Source organism: Candoia aspera, chromosome 10 (genome assembly GCF_035149785.1).
Source record: "Candoia aspera isolate rCanAsp1 chromosome 10, rCanAsp1.hap2, whole genome shotgun sequence".
Taxonomy (NCBI): Eukaryota; Metazoa; Chordata; class Lepidosauria; order Squamata; family Boidae; genus Candoia; species Candoia aspera.
In genome coordinates this window covers 9,598,436-9,620,491 of record NC_086162.1, presented here as the reverse complement: position 1 = coordinate 9,620,491, position 22,056 = coordinate 9,598,436, and the positions used below count along the sequence as shown (strand labels likewise).

At 45.2% G+C, this 22,056-nt stretch overlaps 1 protein-coding gene across 1 annotated transcript in view; it reads right to left on the bottom strand.

Annotated features, from left to right (window-relative positions):
* Positions 1 to 22,056, bottom strand: part of GRHL3 (grainyhead like transcription factor 3) — a 49,109-nt gene that overhangs the window by 1,476 nt on the left and 25,577 nt on the right. The window contains exons 8-15 of the mRNA XM_063312560.1: positions 21,690 to 21,784; positions 20,738 to 20,896; positions 18,486 to 18,564; positions 15,184 to 15,317; positions 13,950 to 13,987; positions 12,774 to 12,862; positions 11,537 to 11,622; positions 9,525 to 9,589 (exon numbers count right to left, since the gene is read on the bottom strand). Coding sequence (XP_063168630.1) covers positions 9,525 to 9,589; positions 11,537 to 11,622; positions 12,774 to 12,862; positions 13,950 to 13,987; positions 15,184 to 15,317; positions 18,486 to 18,564; positions 20,738 to 20,896; positions 21,690 to 21,784 — 745 coding nt within the window. The remainder of the gene's footprint in view (positions 1 to 9,524; positions 9,590 to 11,536; positions 11,623 to 12,773; positions 12,863 to 13,949; positions 13,988 to 15,183; positions 15,318 to 18,485; positions 18,565 to 20,737; positions 20,897 to 21,689; positions 21,785 to 22,056) is intronic.

The window sequence follows — 22,056 nt, the reverse complement described above, 5'->3', positions numbered from 1 at the left end:
TATAATCAGAAATTAGCCAAACACAGTCAAATCACGTTGCCAAAGCTGTACAACACAATGGCTAATTTTCAAGAAAGCAAGTTCTGGCAATTTTGCATCAGAGAAGGATGATGGTACATGTCTGAAACCCCCGGAAGGCTCAACACATCTGTTTGCACCATTACATTCTCTAACCTATAAAAAAATTAGATGACATTGCAATTTTAGCAGCTACGACCCTCTGCATCATCATCATCACCATCACATGCAATGTGACAGAAAAAACTTCCTGCTTTACTAAAGAACCTGATATACTGTATCAGTCACTAAATGGCAAAAGAATGAAAGTTTATCTATAATCACCTTACATTTGAAACAACCATGCAACTCCAAGGTCAAGTGATACTAATGCTTAAAAGGAAGCAATCAGAAGGAGCTTGGTAGCACCTTTTCCAACTAATCTTGTTAAAAGGCAAAAACTTTTGTGAGCTGCAGCTTATGCCTTTTAATAAATTTCGTTAATTGGAAAGGGTGCTACCAGACTCTTCCCGATTTTTTTGCTACCACAGACTAACAGCGCCCTCCTCCTACCATGTCTACAGTGAAAAACGCCCTGATTGGAATGAATCAACTGGCCCCTTCATATTAACATTGTGATTTACGTTTTATTTACGTTTTGAGTATGCAGCGCAGATCATTCACAGGCTGGGTTCAGGCGCTGTGTCAAGTCATGGTTTGTTTGAACCAAGTGTGTGGCATAAGGCACAATGGCTAGCTCACACCTAATGCTAAATCGGTCACAAACCAATTATGGCTTAGTGCACACAATCTTGCTAACTCAAGCAAGCCTTATTATGGTTTATGGCATAAACCATGGTTTGCACAAAAGCTGAGTTCCCATGGTGCCCTAAACTGAAAGAAAACAAACCCAACTTGCATTCAGTGGGAGTTATCCATCCACTCTTAGGTTTACCCCCAGAATTCAGACAGGCAGGGATGGGGGAATCTGGCTTCTTTAAAAGGAAGGCTGCCATACAGGAGTCACAAGAATCCAACCACTGCTAGATGGTGGCAAGGTTAGACTTTTTGTTATCCATTGCTGCCATCTAGTGCTCACCCAGATTTTTGCAGCCCAGACAGAGCCTATTCTAAGAGCCCCAGAAAGGCCATAAAGAACAAAGAGGCTACAGTATCTATGCTGCAAAATTCAGACAACATTGAGATGGTAGCAAAGATGTACAGAAAATCTCACTCTTTGCTATTGTCTACTGGTTTTTTGCAGTCCAGATATGGTAGCCTTCGTATTATGAATTGGACCAGGACAGCAGTGTTGGGGAAGACTTTTCTTATCCTCTTTCCCTAGGTTATTTTTCCAATTAACATGACATACATCTGAGGTGCTCTTTGCCTTGGGTGGGGCATACAAGTTTTCTCTGCAGAAAAAACACTAGCTTGGATGAAGAACGTGGCATGGGAAAGGGGGGATCAACAACCTTGCCTCCAGCCTCATTGCTCCAGACAACCGAGCACCCTTGCGTTTCAGACAACCACACACACCACATACCCAGGAAGCTGGCGTGGAGGTCTCAGGCACAGCCTGCAGCCAGGCCTGTCCCTCTCAGCGCACGGCAGCTCTTGGCTTAGGTGGGCCCTCCAGCCTTTTTTCTAGAGCACAATCCCAGCCAGCCAACCAGCCTCCAAGTCAAGAGGAAAAATCCCGGGAGCGTGAAGTCAGGAACTGGGTGAATTGCTATCGTCTTTTACATTTCTCAAGGGCAGCACTGATTGATAGGTTGTATTGTTATCTGAGAGGCACAGAGGGATATTTATGCAGACAAGTAACCATGACTTGGCAGTGGCATTTCCCAGTGTTTCATTTTTGCAGAACAGAGCGAGGTTTTTTTTTTGCTCAGTTTTATGCCAACATATCTACATTGCCCTTTCCAAGAGGGCAAAAACAGCTGCTTTATGATCAGACCTGAGCTGCATACATCTAAGGAAGATGCTTCCAGAAGGGACCCAGTACAGACAGGATTGCCTAACTGGTGCCTCTAACAGTCCCTTTGCCTGCAGAGTTTGGCCAAGCAAGAAGAGGGCACCTCCTGGGAAGGATGTTCTCATTGAGGTGCTCCCTGCATGGCTGTTCCGCTGGGGCCCCTCTTACGCCAGGGAGGTCTTGAAGATGGTCCGAGTCCCAGGCCTGTTGAACGCGTAGCCCACTCGGCTGGGCTTAGCTGGACAGCCACATGCAGCTGCCCACAGGTTGGATGACGGGGTTCCAGAAGCAGGAGGCTCTCCAGGTGGGTGGCAAAGTGTGAGAAGGTCTATTCCAGTGCCTGCTAGATACAGTGGGACTATAGAAGTCCCAGCCCACCCAGCCAGTGGATGGATATCCCGAGGGACGTTGTCCTGATGTTTCTGGGAGGCATCATCCTTAGGAAGGCTGGGCTACCCTCTCAAAAGAGGGCCCCCCTTCCCCAGCCAGCCCTCCATTCTTCCAAAGGCCCCTTTCAAAGCCCCAGCCCCAGGCACACTCTCTCACGATCCTGAACTTGGCTACCTCTCGGTCTTTTAAGCCCAGGCCCTGGATGTGGGCCAAGGCAAACATGAGCTCATCTGCCAGGCATCAATGGGGAGGAGTGGAGGGGAAGAACCTGGGCTGCTTGACTGCATCTCCTTCCCCGCGAGGGCTCCAGGAAAAATGGGGAAGAGAACGCTTGGCGCTTGCATAGAGACAGGCTGGGGGAGATGAGCTGCGGTTTGGTGGAGTACCTGGGGCGATTCAGAGGCACGGCTTTTTTTTCTGACGCCATTCTGGAAACCCTTTGCAAGCTGGCTCCCATGGAATGAAACCTGCCCCCCCCCCCCGCAAAGCTGGAGGGCTGTTTAGAAGAGGAGGCCGACCTTATATTCAAGACAAGGAGGAGGACAAAAGGGTTCCCACCAGGATTTTGCAAATATTTGTTTTTAAGAGGCAAGGCAGGGTAGTCGCTTCCTTTCTAGTACAGGTAGTCCTCGTTTAGCAACTGCCTTGTTGAGCAACCATTCACAGTTACGACGGTGATGAAAAAGTAGCTATGATCAATCCTTGCATTTATGACCTTCACAGGTCTGTAAAGCAAAGGAAAGCTGAAGCAAGATCATAAGCACAGTCATAGTTTCACTTAGTGGCTGATTCGCTTAACAACCAAGCTGCCAGTCCCAATTGTGGTCACTAAATGAGGACTACATGCAGTAAGGCTACACTTGATGTGCAGGTGCTAACAAGATGACGGCCAGGAATTGCCTCTGCAGACAACAACAGCACAGAATTCCAGGAAGCTGGCTGATCTTTTGCAAGCAGGGCAATTGTGAGTGTGACCCATTGCTTGTGCTCAGCTTTTCCACTAGCAGAGAAGGTAAAGTGAGCAGACAAATACACCAGGAATCAGAAAGCAGTTATAAATCATGGCTTACGCACCAGAAGGCCTGGATGCTGTATGTTTTGCTGAACACATTAGAGTGGGCTGAACTCACTTATCACTCTAAGCTAGAAATCACTGGTTACCAACACTAAGCAAACAGCCCATATTATGGCTTATTATGATGGGTGAGTTCAAAGCGTTAACTTAAAAAGTATTTAGCCAAAAAAAGCATGTACAGTATACAGATATCGGAGGTATGCGTAAATTCATTCTAACGTTGCTACGTCGCTTAGTTGAACGATAGAAAACCAACAAAGACTTCCTCAATAATTCGCCAGTCACTGTTGGAACCCACGGAAGCAAGAATTTGACACTTCACATAAAGAGTGCATGAAGCATGTTCTTGCAGCGAGGGACGGCACATGGGCTCTGAAGGAGAAGGAAGTTGAAAGCTAAAGAAGTTCTGAATTGGAGGGGCGAAATGCTGCTTATGGCTGGGTCGTTTTGCTGGAATTTATCATTATAGCAGGCTTTCTGGAAAGTGCAGTGTTGTTTTAAAAAATAGTAACTATAAGGCCCGCACTGGCACGGCTCATCAGCGACTTCCAGGTACCAGCTACGAGATGCTATGCAAGGCCGAGCAAGAATTTTCCAGCTCATTTTCAGCTACGTATGTTTTTGTGCCATGTTAGCGCCTGTTTTACTGGGATTATTAGTGGAGTCTTGTTTAATTAAACCAATGAATTCTGGGAGTTGAAGTCCACGCGCCTTAAAGTTGCTAAGGTTGAGAAACATTGAATTACACCATGAGATCCCCAGTTGTTAGAATAATGCTTCATGCACCAGATTCTGTAATGACTCTCAGGAATGGAAGCCCAGGCTACCAGAAACTCACCTTCAGACGCCATGTTGACGTAACATCCACCCAGCCTCAAGCTGGCAGTAAATTATGCCTGCGTAAAATTGTGCTGCTCTCACTGCCAAGATGTGTTCTGCCACAGCAACGAGGCTGCCAACAGCCAAAAGAGCTTCTCCTTACTTATTTATTGCAGACCACGTTGAGGAACAGGATTGGCGGATCTTCTTGGCTTTGTTTCCCCTCCCACTAAATGTCACCTGCCGGGCATCAATCACAGTCTTTAACGTGGGGTGAGGCAGGGTGGAGTGAAATGCTTAGAACATCAGGTTTAGCCTTCTGTCGGTCACATACTCGGACTGCTGGGTGGCACCAAAGGGGCATGGGGTAAAGTGGGAAGGAGGTCTCTCAAGGCTCCTTACAGCCTGTTGCCCGTCAGTTGGGCTATTTCTGAGCATGGATCTAGCACTCTTCCGACAAAGCCCTAACCCCATGTTCAGAAATAGCCTAAAGGCATTGAGAGACACAGAGGGGTCTAGTGGATCCAAGTGTGAGGAAGCAATTAAGGGAATGGCACTGCTGGCAGCAAGGGACCAGGAAATCCCCCTCTGATCTTGTGACTGGCAGCCCCTGGAAGAAGTCGTGGGTGGCCAAGGAGAACACACAGTTGTGGTTGGCTCATGCATTTTAACAGCAGTCATCCCCATGGCTCCTGGTGCTGCCGAAGCTGGAAAGGACTAGACAGGATGGTGCCCTATTGCGACAAGGGTGATGGTAGAGGAATTTAGCCTTGGCCTTGAGAGGTGACATGGTTGCTCAGCCCCAAGATAGTAGACAGTGTGAGAAAGAGACTCAGAACAGCCCTGCCTTGGCCTTGCTGTCCTTAAAAAGGGGGCAGTGAAGGTTTTGGAGAGGCTTTCAAAAGTCTCTTAACAGAACCCACAACAACCAAGGCGCATTCCTGGAATCCTTGCGTTGTCTGTTTCTTGATCTACCCTACCTTGGAGGGCCGACAGGGATGTAAGCGACTGTGATGCGTTGCATACACAGACACTTGAGTTGCAGGGCATGATACTGGTCTCAGGAGCATTAATTGGTCAGTGGGACCATTGTGGCACTTGTGTATGAATCCTCAAAAATAATAAAAGGAGTAAAAACCTTAAGAAATGCAGCCCTGTGATAAGGGCTGTTCAAGAATGGAGCAGGCTGCCTTGAGAAATGGTGGGTTTTCCTTGGCTTGAGGTGTTGAAAAAGAATCCGGATGGACATTTGTTAAGGATGCTGCAGTATAGGTAGTCCTCAACTTATGACCATTTGTTTAGTGACTATTCGAAGTTATGACGGCACTGAAAAAAGTGACTTATGACTGGTCCTTGCACTTACGACCCACAGTCACATGATCAAAATTCAGACGCTTGGTGACTGGCTCGCACTTACGATGGTTGCAGTGTTCCAGGGTCCTGTGATCACCATCTGCAGCCTTCCCAGCTGGCTTCTGACAAGCAAAGTCAATGGGGCAGGCCAGATTTGCTTAATGACCATGGTGATTTGCTTATCGACTGTGATGATTCACTTAATGACTATGGGAAAAAAGGTTGTAAAATTGGGTGTGACTCACTTAAAACTGCCTTGCTTAGCAATGGACATTTCAGTCCCAATTGTGATCGTAAGTCAAGGACTACCCGTAATGAATTTCTGCACTTGGACAGGATGACCTCCAACCCTTATACTCTGTGGTTCTATAGGAGTTTCAACTGGGGATGAGATGAAAGCAACAAATTGAGGATGTGGGGAAAAAAGGTAGTTACCAGGACATGTTTGTCGCATCATAGGGGCAAGTGAGAAAGAGCCCTAAACTGGCTGGTCTTTTAAGCTGCCAACTCTACTGCTTTTGCTGCAATTCCTTTTGGGCAATCAGAGATCCAGGGACAAAGCCATCTGGAGCAGCATCCTACTGAAAAACAGAAGCCCCAAGAGGGGCTGGGGTTTTATAGGCTTGCTAGAAGTAAGAACAAAATCTCCAGTATCTGTGCTGGGCTAAAAAACTGCAGTTCTCCAGACACAACAAGATTAGGGGAAGGACAGGTGGACCACCCCCTGCCAAATACATTCTTTGTCTGACCAAATTGGGAGGTGGAGGAAAGAGGAGGGGAAACAAAGATTAGCGGTGATCTACCACCCACCCCTGCTGCACTGCTTTTGTATCCCTCAGACTCGGCTGCAAAGTGGAATGTGAAAGATTCTTAAATGGTTGCTCAGTTCTTAGGCAAGTGGAAGGTACTTGGCAAGAGATGGCTTGGCTCGACTATGAACTGGGTCCTTCAGCAAGCAGCCTGTATTCTTAAGTTTTATTTGCTGGAGGTGCCACTTACAACCACGGTAGACTATTGGTGCCCTCTGCAAACTTCGGGCCTCAACTTCCATCAGTCCCAAACCAGATTTGGCAGCCTGTGTTTTATGTTCCAGTCCTAAAAATTCCAGGCATGGAATTTGCTGCTTATGACGGCAGCTGTACATTGTGTTGACATATTCCTGGAGTTCTCTGCCATGATTCCAAGATCCTGTTCCTAATCCAGCACTTCAGCTCACATCCCATTGCTGCAGTGTCTCTCAACCGTGGCAACCTGAAGATGTGTGGACCTCGACTCCCAGAATTCCCCAGCCAGCCATGCTAGCTGGGGAATTCTGGGAGTCGAGGTCCACACATCTTCAAGTTGCCAAGGTTGAGAATCACTGCACTGCTGCATCAATGAAGCTTGGATTTTTGACCCAACTTGCATCATTCTGCCTATCAACCTTCACCAGAATCGTGTCAATCTTGGGTTTAGAGAGATAGTTGCTGTAATACTGAAGTCCTCTGCTCACTCTGGCTATATAGCCAAGCCTCAGCTGCCCTTGCTGAAATGATAGCACCTCCAACCAGTAGTATCTAAACTAGTCCCATCAGTGGAATCCAGTACAGACTTTCCTTCCAAGACTGCTCTATTCCAGTATCATCTGCCACTCTAAGTCCAAATCCTGCTGGCTTTGAGAAACAAACAATGGTGCCCTGATGGGAGAGATAAACCCGAACTATGGTGACCTCAGGCCATTGCTTTGGGAGATAACAACATATCCATTAAATTCCCCAGACCATCCCATGTACTATGTACACATACACACCACACACATTTCTTTCTTTCCACAGGACAACATCATGTTTTAAAAATAAAAGACACAGTATGAAGAAGCCAACTAGAACCAGATCATGGAACCAGAATCTTCGCCTTGGCCTTTTCTAAAGGCTTCAGCTCTCATGGCCAAGACCAGCTGTCCCCCAACCTGACACGTCCAGATGGGTTGGACTTCAGCTCCCATTGTGGAGAGTGTCAGGTTGGTTAAGGTAATCTAAGTGGGAATAAAATGACTTCCCATCTTAGTTAGGACAATAAATGACTCTCTCCCTCTCTCTCTCTTGCATTTATAAGCTGTTTTTCATCCAGGAGCTGAAGGTAAAAGACTCTCCTTCCAATGTTATCTTCACAATATCCCTGTAAATAGGCTAGGGTGAGAGAGGGTAGCAGGCTCAAAGTTGACCAGAGAATTTCCATGTTTGGTGTGGATATTACCATGGATCTCCTAATTTGGTGCTGTAACCTAAGCCTTGTCTTACACATGGCATAGCTCCACTCAATTAAGCCACCATTGGCTACATTCACACATTACCCTAAGTCACAACCCAACAACCACATGATGACCTTGTGGTAGTGAGTGAACCCAACCTATGCAGCTTGTTCATAATATACTGTACTTGTCCTTCTGTCCATTCCTGGACCACATGCCTATCCTCATGTCATGTTGATATCTGATTTATAGAGCAGTTTCAGAATTTATGAAGTAGGTTAGATAATCAAAAGGCAAATAGCCCAAGGCTGCTGGGATTACAAACTTCATTCCAGAGGGTGAATAACCAAAAGCCACTTTCCTTCTACTATGTTGTTCCCCTTGTGGGGAAGTGTAAGGACAAAAAAATCTAGCGGACACATGCCACAACTCCACAGTTACCCATGGCTCCCCTGGGCATTTCAGGAGGGAATCTCCTCCTTTCTCATGCCATTTCATAATCAGATTTCACCAGGGTTTTTGCCAGAAATTGACTTCAGGAAGCATGTTATATCACTGAATAGTTGGGGATTGTGATGGAATGTGAGGGTGACCTTGGAGTTGGGGGTGGGGTGGGGAAGAGATGCCGCCTAGGAAATGATCAGATAAAAGAGGAAGGAACCCGCAACAGAGTAACGGCCAGAGAAAGTAACTTAGGAAGGACCCACCCTAAATACTCAGGCAGTAAATAGGGAGGGTGGGAGGTTTGAATTTTCAGACTTGCAAGATTCTAGAGTCATTATAATACAAGATGGGTGGTAAAGAAATATGACAAATAAATGAATTCTGTTAATGTAGCCTTACAATAAAGTAGAATCAGCTCATCTAGACATGTTTCCTGTCTGGTTTACCTGAGAAGGCTGACAGGGATGCGGTGTTAGGGACTTCATTCTGGCTGCTTCATTCTGGCTGCATAGCACATGGGTACCATGTGGGAACACTAGTCAGCGGGGGAAGTCTGCTTGTTGAGCAAAGTGAGAAGGGCTTCTGAAGACCAGGCTAGACATGGTTGGATCTCTGAACAGGCTTCACTTTTGCTAAAATCAGCAGAGGAAATGGACCAATCTCTACACTGTCCCTGCTTTTCCTCTCTCTATGGATCATTTCAGCTCCCATCAATGCAATGACACTGGGGAAGAGCCCTGAAACCCACCAGCAAGCAGCTTCCATCTCTTCAGCCAAAGAACACGGCTAATCGTGGAGTTCCCATCTCAAGCTTTATGTTCACACAGAGGCACAAAGCTTTAGCTTTCCAGATCCACAACCAGGAATATCATTAAATTACAAGACAACGATCTCCAGAATCAGAGGGAGTCTCTAAAGAAGACCTGCTGGGCCACAGCAAGGAGAAAGGGATGGTCGCCTTCCTGGGATGCTCAGCCAGATAAGCCTTTGGTTGGATCCAGCAAGATTCTGGATGCTCTTAACAGAAGTCATGCAGAATTTCTTCCAAATGGTCATTAAATAATTTGAGAGTATTCTTTCCCCAGGCTGCTGAAAGTTGGCCAACAGTTCTATCCACTTCCAAATCCTGCTTCCTCTCATGCAGGCATTTTCCTGCCTATTTGCTAGCACAGCACCCATGGCATGTCCAGGAATCAGGAATGTCATACAAGGTGCAGGGGGAATGGACCATCACTTACCCTCGTTTGCACTTTTTATAGACTTTATAGATGCTTTCTTCCGGCAGGCCGTATTTTTCTGAAATCTGGAATATGAAAAACAGAAAAGTCTATACATATTCGGATGAGTGGGATGCCTGGGCTTACGGAAACTCACTGTTGGCACTGCAGCACATGTCATACTTCACCATTCTTTTCACTAAATTCTGATAATAAACCAGCTAAGATTATAGTCATTCCAGAGAGACTCCCATGTCAAAAACCAACAACTGAGGGCTGAGAACTAACATACTCAGCTGGTAAACAGAATGAGATCCAGGAAAACCCTGTTCAAATCCCATTCTAGGAATGAATTCTGTTGGATTAGGCTAAGCTCTGTTTCTCACTTTTAGCCCTCCCTCTTGAAACTCTGGCTTTAACCTTCCCCTGCAACATAAGATGTCCATGGAGGTGGGGGAGGATCAAAAAAGCCAAGATGGTGGCTGCAATAGATTACACAATTGTAGCCACCATCTTGACTTTTTTTGACTCCTCCCCTTCCATGCCCCTATGATTTTGTACCTTAGGAAAACCTTTGGAACAATTTGGCGTGAAGCTCTTTCAGTACTCAAATATGGTTCACAAGTCAAGCTCAGTGGCTGTTTGCTTTCGTCATTATTTGCTGAGTAAGCCACAAAGCCAAGATTCACAAATTGTCCTAAGCCAAAAGCAAACAAATGATGATTTAGCATCACACAGTCTGAGAACCAGCCTAAAATAAATGATAATTTTTGGGCAAATTTTAAACCTGGTCTCCTAATTCCCTTCCCCAGAAGAGTATGTGGACTTGGCTATGTCCGTGATTCTTACTTCTCAGCCATCACTTTTGTGGGAGAACAACAGCCTCATTTCTGTAAGCAGATAAACCATTTTAACGTGGAAAACTAGCAAGGAGGCAATTTCAGAAAAAGACATTTTGTTCCAATGTGCTATTTGTTCTTTTCCAATCTGAAAGTGTGCAAAACCAGTACACGCACACACACACACACACACATACAAAGCAAAGCCATAAATATGGCTATCAGATCATTTCAGGAGATTGTTTGCTCCATTCCCCGCCTCGGCAAAGCCAAACCGAGGGTTATCAGCAATGGTGCTGATAAACATCACAGAAATATGCTCAAGCATTGTGTGCTCTTTAAACATTGAGTAAAAGTGCATGGCGGTAGAGTGGGGGAGAATTTCCAGCCAGCCCAAGCGAAAAGAGGCAAAATGTGAAGAGAAAGAGAAAGAACAAAACAATTTTCTCTAGAAACATAAGCCTGGGAACCAAATTAGACACGGTGTCTTTGATGGTGAAACAAGCAAAAACCTTCACAGAAACTAAAAAGCAGGAACATTCTGGTGTTTTAACTCTTTTTATCCCTATTGTATATATTCACCAGGTTCAGACGTCATGCTAATCCATAATGTGGTCTGTTTGGCTTAGAAGAGTGCAATGTATGAACACAGGCACCGAGGCTCACAAACCACCATTCATGACCAAGCACCTTGGGCAAATCCAACCAACTGCTTCACAAGCTGATTGTGGCTTTTTCCATAAACCATCGTTTAGCAAACTCTAGCTTAATGTGAAATGGCCTCTGTTGGCCAGGCCAGGCTGCCAATGGGCTAGTTATAATCCAAAACAAACATTTAGAGAAGGCATTAAAATGCAGCATCCTCAAATTGCTTTGTTATTTTATCAGCACCATAACATGAGAGAGGAAGAGAAAAATGTAATATTGATTAGGAGAATCCATATCTTCATACATCAAATAACTGTTTCCCCCCATTATTTAAGCAAAATTCTAGGTAAGTTTTTTAATTTAATTAAAATAGGGTAAAGAAACTGAGGCGGGGATGAACATCTGCGATGGGAGGCTGTTCAACTCAAGTTGTCCTCCCTTTCGTGAAGGTCTGCTGTTTTCCCCTTTTCTGGCCTAGATGTCTTTAGCACCTCTTCCCAATGTAGCAACCTCCATGACACAGGATGACCGAGGAGAGAAACTCACCGCATTTCTCAAGCCTTTGAGATCAGGGGTCTTCAGCATGAGGGCGTCAAAGACTTCCTCTGATTCCCGTCGGACATAGAGTAGAACTGAATGACACAAGAGACAACGATCAAGGCCACCTGCAGATGGAGAAGACGGCAGCCCCTCTTCTCTCCTTCCCTTGGAGAATCTCCCAAACCACCATTCTTGGTCTCTGCTTTGAGGCCCAACGTTCCCGTCCTTAGGAGCTCTTTTTGCATTCCTTGCGGCCTCATCCCACACACTCCATGCTTCTCTACTTCTCTGGGTACAGCCACAGGGCAACATTAAAGTGGTCTTTTCTAGTCCAGGAGCCAGCAGAGAAGAACCCTGGCATAAACTGCACTGCCCTCAATGCCAGTCCCTGTTCTGCTTCAGAAAAAAGGCAGGCAGGTGAGGCCATGCTGTCTTAATGCAGGACAAATTAAGGGAAGCGATTGATGGGTTCCTTGGCCTTCATTTCCTTCCCCCTGAATATCACCTACCAGTGGAAAAGAAACCCCCAATTGCTCTCCTCAACTTTTGGTGAGGCGGGATGAGCATGGGTGGGCAGGACCCTTGAATGTCAGGTTTAGCCACCTTCAAGTTGCCAGACTGACAGGTGGCAGGCACAGTGTTCTCCAAGTCTGCAACCTGCCAGTTTTCTTTCCAGGTTTAAGTTGACCTTTTGGGCAGCATAGGGTAAACCCATGTTTCAAAAACAGATCTAGTGCTTTTTTGAAACGGCACTAAACCCGTTTATATAAAGAGCCCAGATAAAAGTACTACATAAAACTCCAGTCAGACAATATGCAAGCAGCTGCCTCAGTGGAACCACTTTGCCCAGCCTCTTGTGCAAAGCCAAAATAGTCATGGAGGGCCATGCCCAGTAACCAAAAGGGCATACCCAGAGCAGCCTAAAGTGGCCAAAAGCAGCTGAGCACATCCCAGCCCTGACCGTCACTGAGGAAGCATCCTAGATCATGTCCACTGTAGAAATAGAGATAAAACACCTATAACTAAACAACTAAACACAACTTTAAGTTGTCTAGGCTGTAAGACAAGGACAAGAAGAAGGCAAGGTCACAAGGACTCGGCATAAAAAACTACCATCGAGGCATATTAGTGCTGTGGTTAGCAGACAGGAGGACGTGCCCTCAGCACCTGCTGCTTTCTTGCTTCCTCTTGGGCCGTGGGACCCCCGGGAAGGCAGAGGAAGACATCTGCAACTTCAAGTTACCTCGCTGGGGGTCTTCTTCTTTAACTTGTTTTGCAGCTATGGGGTCAAATTCATCTGGGAAGGAAGGGCAGCTCCGCTTTAAGGGCAAGCTGAGGTAGAAGAAAAGAGGAGATCAGAACATCCAATGGTGGTCACTAATCTGCAAAAACAAAAGCGACCTTCCCAAATAGATCAGACGTCCGTAACAGAATCTACATTGTGTAGCAGTTAAAGAGTGGGTTATAGACTGGGAAGACTCAGGTTCAAGACCCCCCTCAGTCCTCGAGCTCAAGGGATTTAGTCACTCTTTTCAGCCAAATCCACTTGATGGGTAAATTAGAGAACAAAAAGAAGATGGACGGACGGACGGATGGACAGACAAACAAAGCTTTGTCCTTAAAAACCATTTTATTTCATTTTCATTTGAGTAGGGCTGTTACGCTTTTTTTTGTTTTTTTACGATTATTTCTAATTTTTATTTGATGATCTTGCATTGTAAGCCGTCTGGCACTTCCTTGTTTTTTTTTTTTTTTTTACAATACTTTTATTAAAGTTTACAATTGCAAAGATAAAAAACTAATACAAACTAAGCAAAATATAGAAAAAAGAAAAAGAAAGAATATATAGTAAAGAGAAGAGAAAAAAGATGTATGAGGAAAGGACTTCCCCCGGCTGTTATGCTGATGTAAATGTTGATGGACTGTTCTCTCTACTACTCATTTGAAGTGTCCTCCCGTCATTTGAGAGTGCAGACAGTGAGGGACCCTCTGCTGGAAATCATTGACTATTCCCTTACATCAGTGTTTCCCAACCTTGGCCACTTCAAGATGTGTGGACTTCAACTCCCAGGATTCCCCAGCCAGCTATGCTGGCTGGGGAATCCTGGGAGTTGAAGTCCACACATCTTGAAGTGGCCAAGGTTGGGAAACATTGCCCTACTTGGAAGCTCAACCAAGACAGTGGCTGACTGACTGAAGGACACCCAATGAGCAACAGCCAGAGTTTCAGGGCCCAGAGAGCTGGAGGTCTGAATGTAAATCCATGCCTGGATCAAGGACTTAAATATCTGGCCCTGAGTTTCCATGGGCTATAAAGACAACAAATACGGGGAAACAACACATTTCTGGTCTCCGTATCTGAAAGTATTTCAGCTAGCTGACCTCCCCCCACCCCACACGAAGGAAATCTATTACACACCTGCTAGAATCGTGTGGAACACCAGCAGTGGGTAATACCTGTTAAGAGGGAAGGAGATGTTTTAGGCAAAGATGAACAGCCATTTTAATGCCTGCCCCCTACCATTGCACAGCTTTATTTGTTTGTTAGATTCAGAGCCTGCTTTTTCTCCAAGGGTTCAGAGGTAGCTTCCATGGAGAACCCACCCAAAATATCCTCTTTCCTAAACAGCTTGCTGGATCAGAGGTTGGTTGTTTTGCATCTGTCCACATGCCTCTTTAGATTAGTCACACACAACTAATTACACATGTTTACACACCTTACTGCTCTCCTTTGCTCCTCCTTTTTCCTAAGGAAGATTAGGTAAGGGGCCCAAATCATGTTTCACCCGCACAGAATGTGTTCCTTCCAGGAGCAGAGCCTCATATGATTGCTTTGCTGACCAATTAATTGGATGTTCGCACAACATGCTTAACGTGGTCATTAATAATCCATTTTCTTGGGTTTGCATGATACATTCAACCATGTACTAATCAAATGGGCTGGGTTCATACAATCTAACACAACAAACCAAACGAATACATTAAAATAACCAGGCTGTCATGAGTACGGATGGCGAGCAGGAGGGGGCCCCTATCCAGGGGGGAAAACGCATGCGTAGTACTGAGGAGTTGAGCAGCCATTCAAAGAGACACAGATCAGGCCCGCCTTGACTTTTGGGGTTTATCTGTCTGGGTTTTTCCCACGCTTCTTCAGTTTGTTAGGCTTTTCTGTCTAATGTAGCAGCAATAAACACTAGAGACCTACTCCTCGTCTCAGCGTGATTTCTGACTGTTAGGACACAGGCAATGCAAACCAAGCTGTTAGCTTTATGACTGACCTGGGTAAGCACGCTGCAAGAACACATTGTCCCTAGTTCTACATATTTAGTCACCATTGTTTAAACCATTAAATGAGTCTACCTATCAGATATACAACAAAGACTACTAACTTTTTAGCTAGAGAGAAGGAAACACTAGCTTATGCTGAGATGTAACATAGCAAGATAATCCTACAAGGAGGATTCCTTTTCTTTCAGGACAGCCACTGACTCTTGACCACATCTAAGAGTGCATCCTCTCATTGCAGACCACCCTTGGTGGCTTCATCCCAACCCAACCATATCAAAGCATGGATCCATTCTGAAGTCCATGTTCCCGTAACAGAACTCCAGAGGCTCTTTCACAGAGCTGCGGTGCCAAAAGAGGAGTCTTACCGTTCCACATCTTTGGAGGTTTGAAAAATGAACGTTTGGGATAAACAAGACCGGCTGGGTTTCCAAGTCAGTTTGAGGCTTGAGGTAAGTGATTTCATTGCTGCGAAAGCCTGAAACTAAACAGCTTTTCAAACCTGAAAGATAAAAGAGAAAGTTATGTTTTCACCCTGCAACTTATTCTAGACCAGTGTTTCTCAACCTTGGCAACTTTAAGAGGTGTGGACTTCAACTCCCAGAATTCCCCAGCCAGCCATGCGGAGAAGATTTCTGGGATGGGCAACCTGATCAATGATGATGGGAGTTGTAGTCCAATACATTTGAAGGGCATCAGGTTATGCACACCCAAACACACACACACACATACACTTAAGAGGGGAGTTTTATAAAAAATATTTTTAATGGATAAATTACCACTGCTTTGAAAGCCAGCACAGTCACAGGTTTAACACATAAACATTTAAAAACTATTATTTATGTTGTATACCTGTTATATCAGATGATTAATTCACACCATCAAATGATTAATTCACACCAGGGTGTTTTAGGAATTTGATATTGGTGTCTTTCTCTTTTCCCTATCATTATGTTGTTATCACTGTTATTTTTGTTTGGGGTTACAAAATTGTCTTTATTAAACAATCACAGACTGAATGAATGGAGAATGGCTACTTGAGAAAAGCTCACTTCCGTATATATATATATACACACACACACACATTTATTACAGCCCTAAGGCCAGATACAATCAAAATACAGTATATAATAATAACAATAAAATACTATGTTAAGAAATTCTAAACCTAAGTAATGCTGTGGCGTATTGCCCATATAGCAATGTGCCTCTTGGGCATTGGGGGACATTATGAATTCACTGTCTCTCTCTATTTCTGCATGAAAAGCTGGATGACAGTTTTAGACACTTCAGTTTATTAATGCTAATTTCTACCCTGCCCTTCAGCTGCTAAATAATCCCACGAGGCATCTTACAAAATCATGGAAATTTATGATTTCACTTGTAACTCGGTGTTCTTCCTCCCTACCCCTCCCCACATGAAACTAGAACCAAAAATATTAAGCAAGAAGAGACAGAAGAACTGCAAATATCGCCTTGGGGCTGGTCGCTTAGGAGCTACTTCTAAGTGGAAAAATCCTTGGGTGCCAAGATAATTGGTGCCCCTAACCTTTTGGCCTTTAGGAAGGCCCTGAAGACTGTTTTATTTCTCAGGGACTATGGGTGCTAATGGTGATAGGCCTTCCTTAGAGATAGGCTCGTAATTCTGGTTATGTTTGTCCTCTGCAGTTATTTATATCTTGGTATATATAAATACCATCCTGAGTCCTGTGAAATATGCGGTATATAGAGTTTTGTGTGAAGGTAAATAAATTCACCAATGAGGCAGGGATAACAAAAAAGCTATTTAAAAAAGTCAGTAAGCAATAGTTTTGAATCTAACACCAGCTCATCTATTTGAATGCCTTCTGAGACTATTTAATAGACTGCATCTTGGAGAATCTGAATTTTTTTGGAATATGCAAGATCGATAAGATGTGCCTGCAGATTGTCTCACGAAAGGCAAGAAGACCTCTGACTCACTTTTCCGGCAACAATAATTTCAAGAGATCCTTCAAGAATTCATTACCATACTGAGATCGAAACCAAGATGATACTCTTGGCAAACTTAAACCCCAGAAGGAAAAGGAGGCAGAGAAGTGAGCAGAAGATGGAGGTCATGTTGATGGTGCCACACGGATCTCCAAGGACCACCTTCTCCCATATGACCCTGATGGTCAACTCAAATCATCTTACAGTTTCTTTATGGCCTCCCCATTTTTGGAAGACTGACCCGTGGTTACTGGAATGACAACTTTTCTGGCCGTGGTACCCATGCAATGAGGCTTTCGCTCCAGGGCCTTTCCCCTGGCCGGTTCTGTGCTATCTTGCAGGCCCTAGGCAGAGTTTGCCAAGCTCTCCTTGTGGGCTTGGGACAATCGTGAGGCCTTTGAAACTGGTTCCAGCTGCTATTTTTATCTCGGTGACCGCTCTTTTGCTTTTTTCCCTTTCGTAGTTTTTATGGCTGTTTTTATTTGACATCTTACTTATTATGTTTTGAATATGGATTTGTTTTGTAAGGTTCCCAGAGGGCATGTGTCTACTTATGGGGTCTAAATCTCATAAGTAAATAAATAAAATAGAATAAGCAAAGAGAAGCATTTTAAAAGCAGGACTTTAAATCCAGCTGGGACTGGGCTGACGTAGCCTGGCCTGGATTCTAGGTGGAATGTGCAAACTGCCCAGCAGACCTGGATCCTATGGCCGGTCTCTTGGGCAGCTTGGAGTCACAAGAGTTGCACTGATATATCTGGAGGGCACCAAATCAGGGCAAGCTGGACTGAGAGCAGATTCCCCTTGTTCATCTGTGCAACTCTAAAGCAATTGACTGCTGAAGCAGTCTTTTCAGACTGCAAATACTTCTACACTGATGCTGTTTCTACGTCCCCAATCCTCAAAAGAAGTTGGAAGCCAACCCATGGTCATCACCATTGCCACCCATCTTAAAGGCAGAGAACATTGTGAGCCCATCAAAACTCCATCAGCTGAGCAACAGAAGAATACAAAATATGTCATGCAATCAAAGTCCCGGTCTGAGCAGTTACTACAGTGGGGAGCTGCAAAGCCACCAAGCAGTATCCCTTGTTGCTTTTAAAAGACCCATGAAATAACAGCTTCTCAGTATGATGCTATAGCAGCTGGGCCTCTAAAGAGGGGGAAGAGAGGGTGGCTTGATCGTAGGAGCTATGAGGCAGGGTGAGGCACATATTTCAGTATTTCAAATAGAAAGATTGCCTTCAGTGCAGTCCCAGATATACTGCAGCTGAGCTGGAAATAAATTGGCTCAGTTGCTGAAAAGAGATGGCAGTGTGAGACCACAGAGGTCCACACACCTGACTCTGGAGTTGTGCAAAGACCTTATAGAAAGCAGCTTCTCTGCAGTTAAAAATATGAAACAGCAGGATTTTCATTTTCCAGACACTAGGGTGTCTGCAGCGCGTGGTCAAAAACGTCGAGATGGTGGCCATGATGGAGCAGTTGAAGCTCTGCCCGCTTTTTATATGCAACACACATACAAATGAGTAGAGCTTCTGTGGACCACTGTAGCTGCCATCTTGACTTTTTTGACCACACCCTGCAGGCGTCTCTGTTAGTCACCATCCCTGCAGCCCACTTTGCATGGCCCAGTATCCACCCACGAAGGCCCCCTTTCTGAACAGGTCGAAGAAGCTCCTAGCCCGCTTCTACTCACCATTATTATTGGCGTCCGAGCATTTTCCTTTCCTCCTGAACTGTTTGCGTTCATCATCCCGCATTTTCCTCTCTGCCCCCTGGAAGATAAGCCACAACCTCACTCTCACATCCATAGCTGCTAAATGTAGACCTCCAAGCATCTTTTGGTGCCATGTGAAATCCTGCTGCAGGACACCCTAAGAAATTTTTATTTATTTGTTTTTTTAAAACAACCTATAATTCTGAAGAGTAAATGGATTAGAATGGCAGATAGGAAGGAATGTGGAGAACAAAAACCCTAAATATCTTAGAAGGCCTTCAGAGACAATGCATAAACCATCATCTTTCTTGTTTCTAAAGGCAATGCCTTTCAACTGGAAAAGGTGGCAGGCATAGGCAGGGCCACAACTGGGGTGGGGGGGCAAGTGGGGCATGTGCCCTGGGCGCCGCGCTGGGGGTGGTGCCAAAATGGGCACGGAATCCATGGTTGCCCCAGGTGACACAGACCCTAGTTGCGGGCCTGGGCACAGGATGGTTTTAATCCTAATGAACTCTTCCCCCAATAGCCATGCTTTGATGGAGAACAGCCTTAACTCAGAAGTTAGATGTGCCTCTGGTCTGGTGATGCGGGTAGGAATGTTGGAGGTAGGGGCAGAAAACCCTCTCCCTTCCAAACGTTTTCTGGATCCACACAATTATGCTAACCTAGACTAAAATGGGTGTCTGTGGTTCCACATGTTGTGGGAATCCAACCAGTCTTAGCATGTTGCATAAATCAGACCATGCCATTAGGACACAATATGTTTATTTCTTTGGGCACTGCATGTTATATGAACTCAAGGATCATGTTTTCTCAGCTCCGATTAAGGGTTGACCTGCCATCTTTTAGTTCTCTTTATACAATACTCTGAACCCAGTACTGAATTAAACCATTTTCTGCATTTGCCCAAGACAGCTGATTGCAAATTCAAACATTTAATTTAGAGGCAAATACACCCTAATCTTAATTGTGTGAATGCAATTAACACACATGTCTTTTGAAAGGTAGCCAGGTAGTTTCCAAATGCAAATAACCCTGTGAAAGAGACTCAGCAGCAGGGGGACTGTGTATACACTGTGCGTTCTACTTTTGCCAGCCGTCCAGCACATTATTAGTGAAGTTGTTATTTGTGGGGTGGGGCGGGGGGCAGATCTCAGCTGATAGCAAAATTCTTTCCATGGAATCCTCTGATTTGTGCCGTAAGACAGGCATGAAAAAGTTCTGTCCAGGGCATCTATGGGTGTGGGTGTGGGTGTGTTTGTGTGTCAAAAAAATCAAGATGGCAGCTGTGACTGTGTGATTGAAGCCCTACCCCTTTTTCACACATACCACACATTAAAAGGGGTGGGGCCCTGATCATGGTGGGGGCCACTATCTTGGCTTTTTGGACATCATCCCACTGCAGATGCCTCTTCTTGTGGCTGATGGACCAAACATCCCCTAGAAGTTACACCCAACCCACCAGCTGTGATCTAAAGATGGGAAGTTCTGTCCTCTGACAGCCAGACATTTGTCAGCCTTGACTTGCACGCACCTGAATTCTAATCCTATTTAGGTCAGGGGTGAGCCCTTTGATCACACATAATCATGAACTGAATGTGCACCCTGCCTTTCTCAATCCTCCAGGTGCCACATTCTACCAGTAGACATATTCCAAGCCATGGGTGCTAGCCCTGGGCCCATCCCATTCATACATCTTCATCTGTCCACCTTCCTCCCTCTTTATTTTGCTCCTGCTGATTCTTCCCTCTCTTCTTTTTTCTTCCCCTCCCTGCCCCCAATTGTCTACCAACTAGACTTGAGAATAAGAATGGAGTTTTTCCCCCTTACGCTTAAGTGCTGCATGGGGTGGGGGGAAGTTGAGCAAGGAAGGTGTCTTTATCCTTTGCTCTCAACTATCACCCTCCCTGCATTCAAACTTAGGAAGGGGGGGGAATTCCATTGACACCAATGAGACTTTCTCTCAAGGCTTAATGGGGGTGGGGGAGAATGGGCCATATTCAAAGGCACAACAGGCCAGAAAGTTGGGTTGGGTGGCACTTGTTCCACTTTCCTCAGAGCCCCAGTCTGGCACTTCAGCTCTTGCTTGCAAAGTTTCTCTCACTTCTCACTTCTTCTCTTGGTGTTCAGGAAGCAGCAACAGTGACCCCTGGCTCATCTCCCACCGTGAGGCTTTCCACACACACACCCAGCCCATGCACAAAATGTGCCAAAGGCTTCCCTCATTCTACCTTATCGCAGAATATTTTGATCTGGCAGACCGCTCGGTGGACGAGCCGGTTTGTCCCAGTGCTGTAGTCGTAAGTGTCGATCTGGAGGTTCAGAGGGACGCCCTTCACACCTTTCTGAGAGGAGAAGTCTGTGCTCAGGCAGTTCACACCAATGAACACCTGCAAAAGCAAAGGGAAACCACTGTGGTCCATTGTAGCCCGGAAGAGGGACTGAGTTCAACCTTTAGTGGTGTCAAAAGGTTGGGTTGGTGTCATTGCCATGGTCCAGACCAGTGTTTCTCAACCTTGGCAACATTAAGGTGTGTGGACTTCAATTCCCAGAATTCCCCAGCCAGCCATGCTGGCTAGGGAATTCTGGGAGTTGAAGCAGCCAAGGTTGAGAAACAGAGACTAGCTGCAGAGAAGCCGTTCCTAACCAAGATGGAAGCCAAAAGCTCGGTGTAACAACCAAAAGAGAGTGATTATTGGAGATGGGCTGGTTCAAAGTGTCCTTTTCCAAATTCTCAAGCAAATGTGTGGGTAGAAAAATTGAGTGGGCCATTTCTCCAAATTCCTTCAGGGGAAGGAGAACTTTTCCAACAATTTCTCAAGACAGGGCTTCCTCTTCATGGTGACAGTAACACAACAGACATGATGGGAGGAGAGTTGTCTTCCCTTGTGACTATTTAATGGAAGTGTGGGAAGCCAGGGAGATGGCAGAGTGCTGGAGAGATGATGGACCAGTGAAAGTCGGGGCATGAACACACAACCCTTGGCCACATTAATACTCAATATGTGATAGAATACCACACTCCACCCCTGAGAATTTCACCTAGATCTTTTTCTCCTTTCAAATAATTTTCTAAACCAAATTCTTCTTCATGACATTAAGTAAGAGCCAGTTTTCAAAAATGCAGGGTAATTTTTCTGCCTGATACTCAGAGGTAGTCCGCTTTCAGAGTCCCAAGCCTACCTTTGCTTCTTCGGCGATATTCCAGACAAAGGATAATGCATTGTAAGCTACCTCTTCAATGTGCTGCACAGTATTGAAGTTCTCTTTACAGTCAGCTAAAACAGACAAAAACAGTATTTCTTCTTAATTGACCAGTTATTGTTACTTAGCTATCATTACCTTGAAAAGGTGTCATAACTCAACATTTTTATCCATCAGAATTACTCCTAAACTTTCCTCTGGATTCAGTGGCTAAGATCTAGGATAGTTACACCTCCATCCAATCCTCCCCAAACCTTAAGAGTCATTCTGACCATGGATGTGACAAGAATGGCCATAGTCTGTCCCAGGTGATGAGTGAAATCCCTGGCCCTCACCATCATCCTGA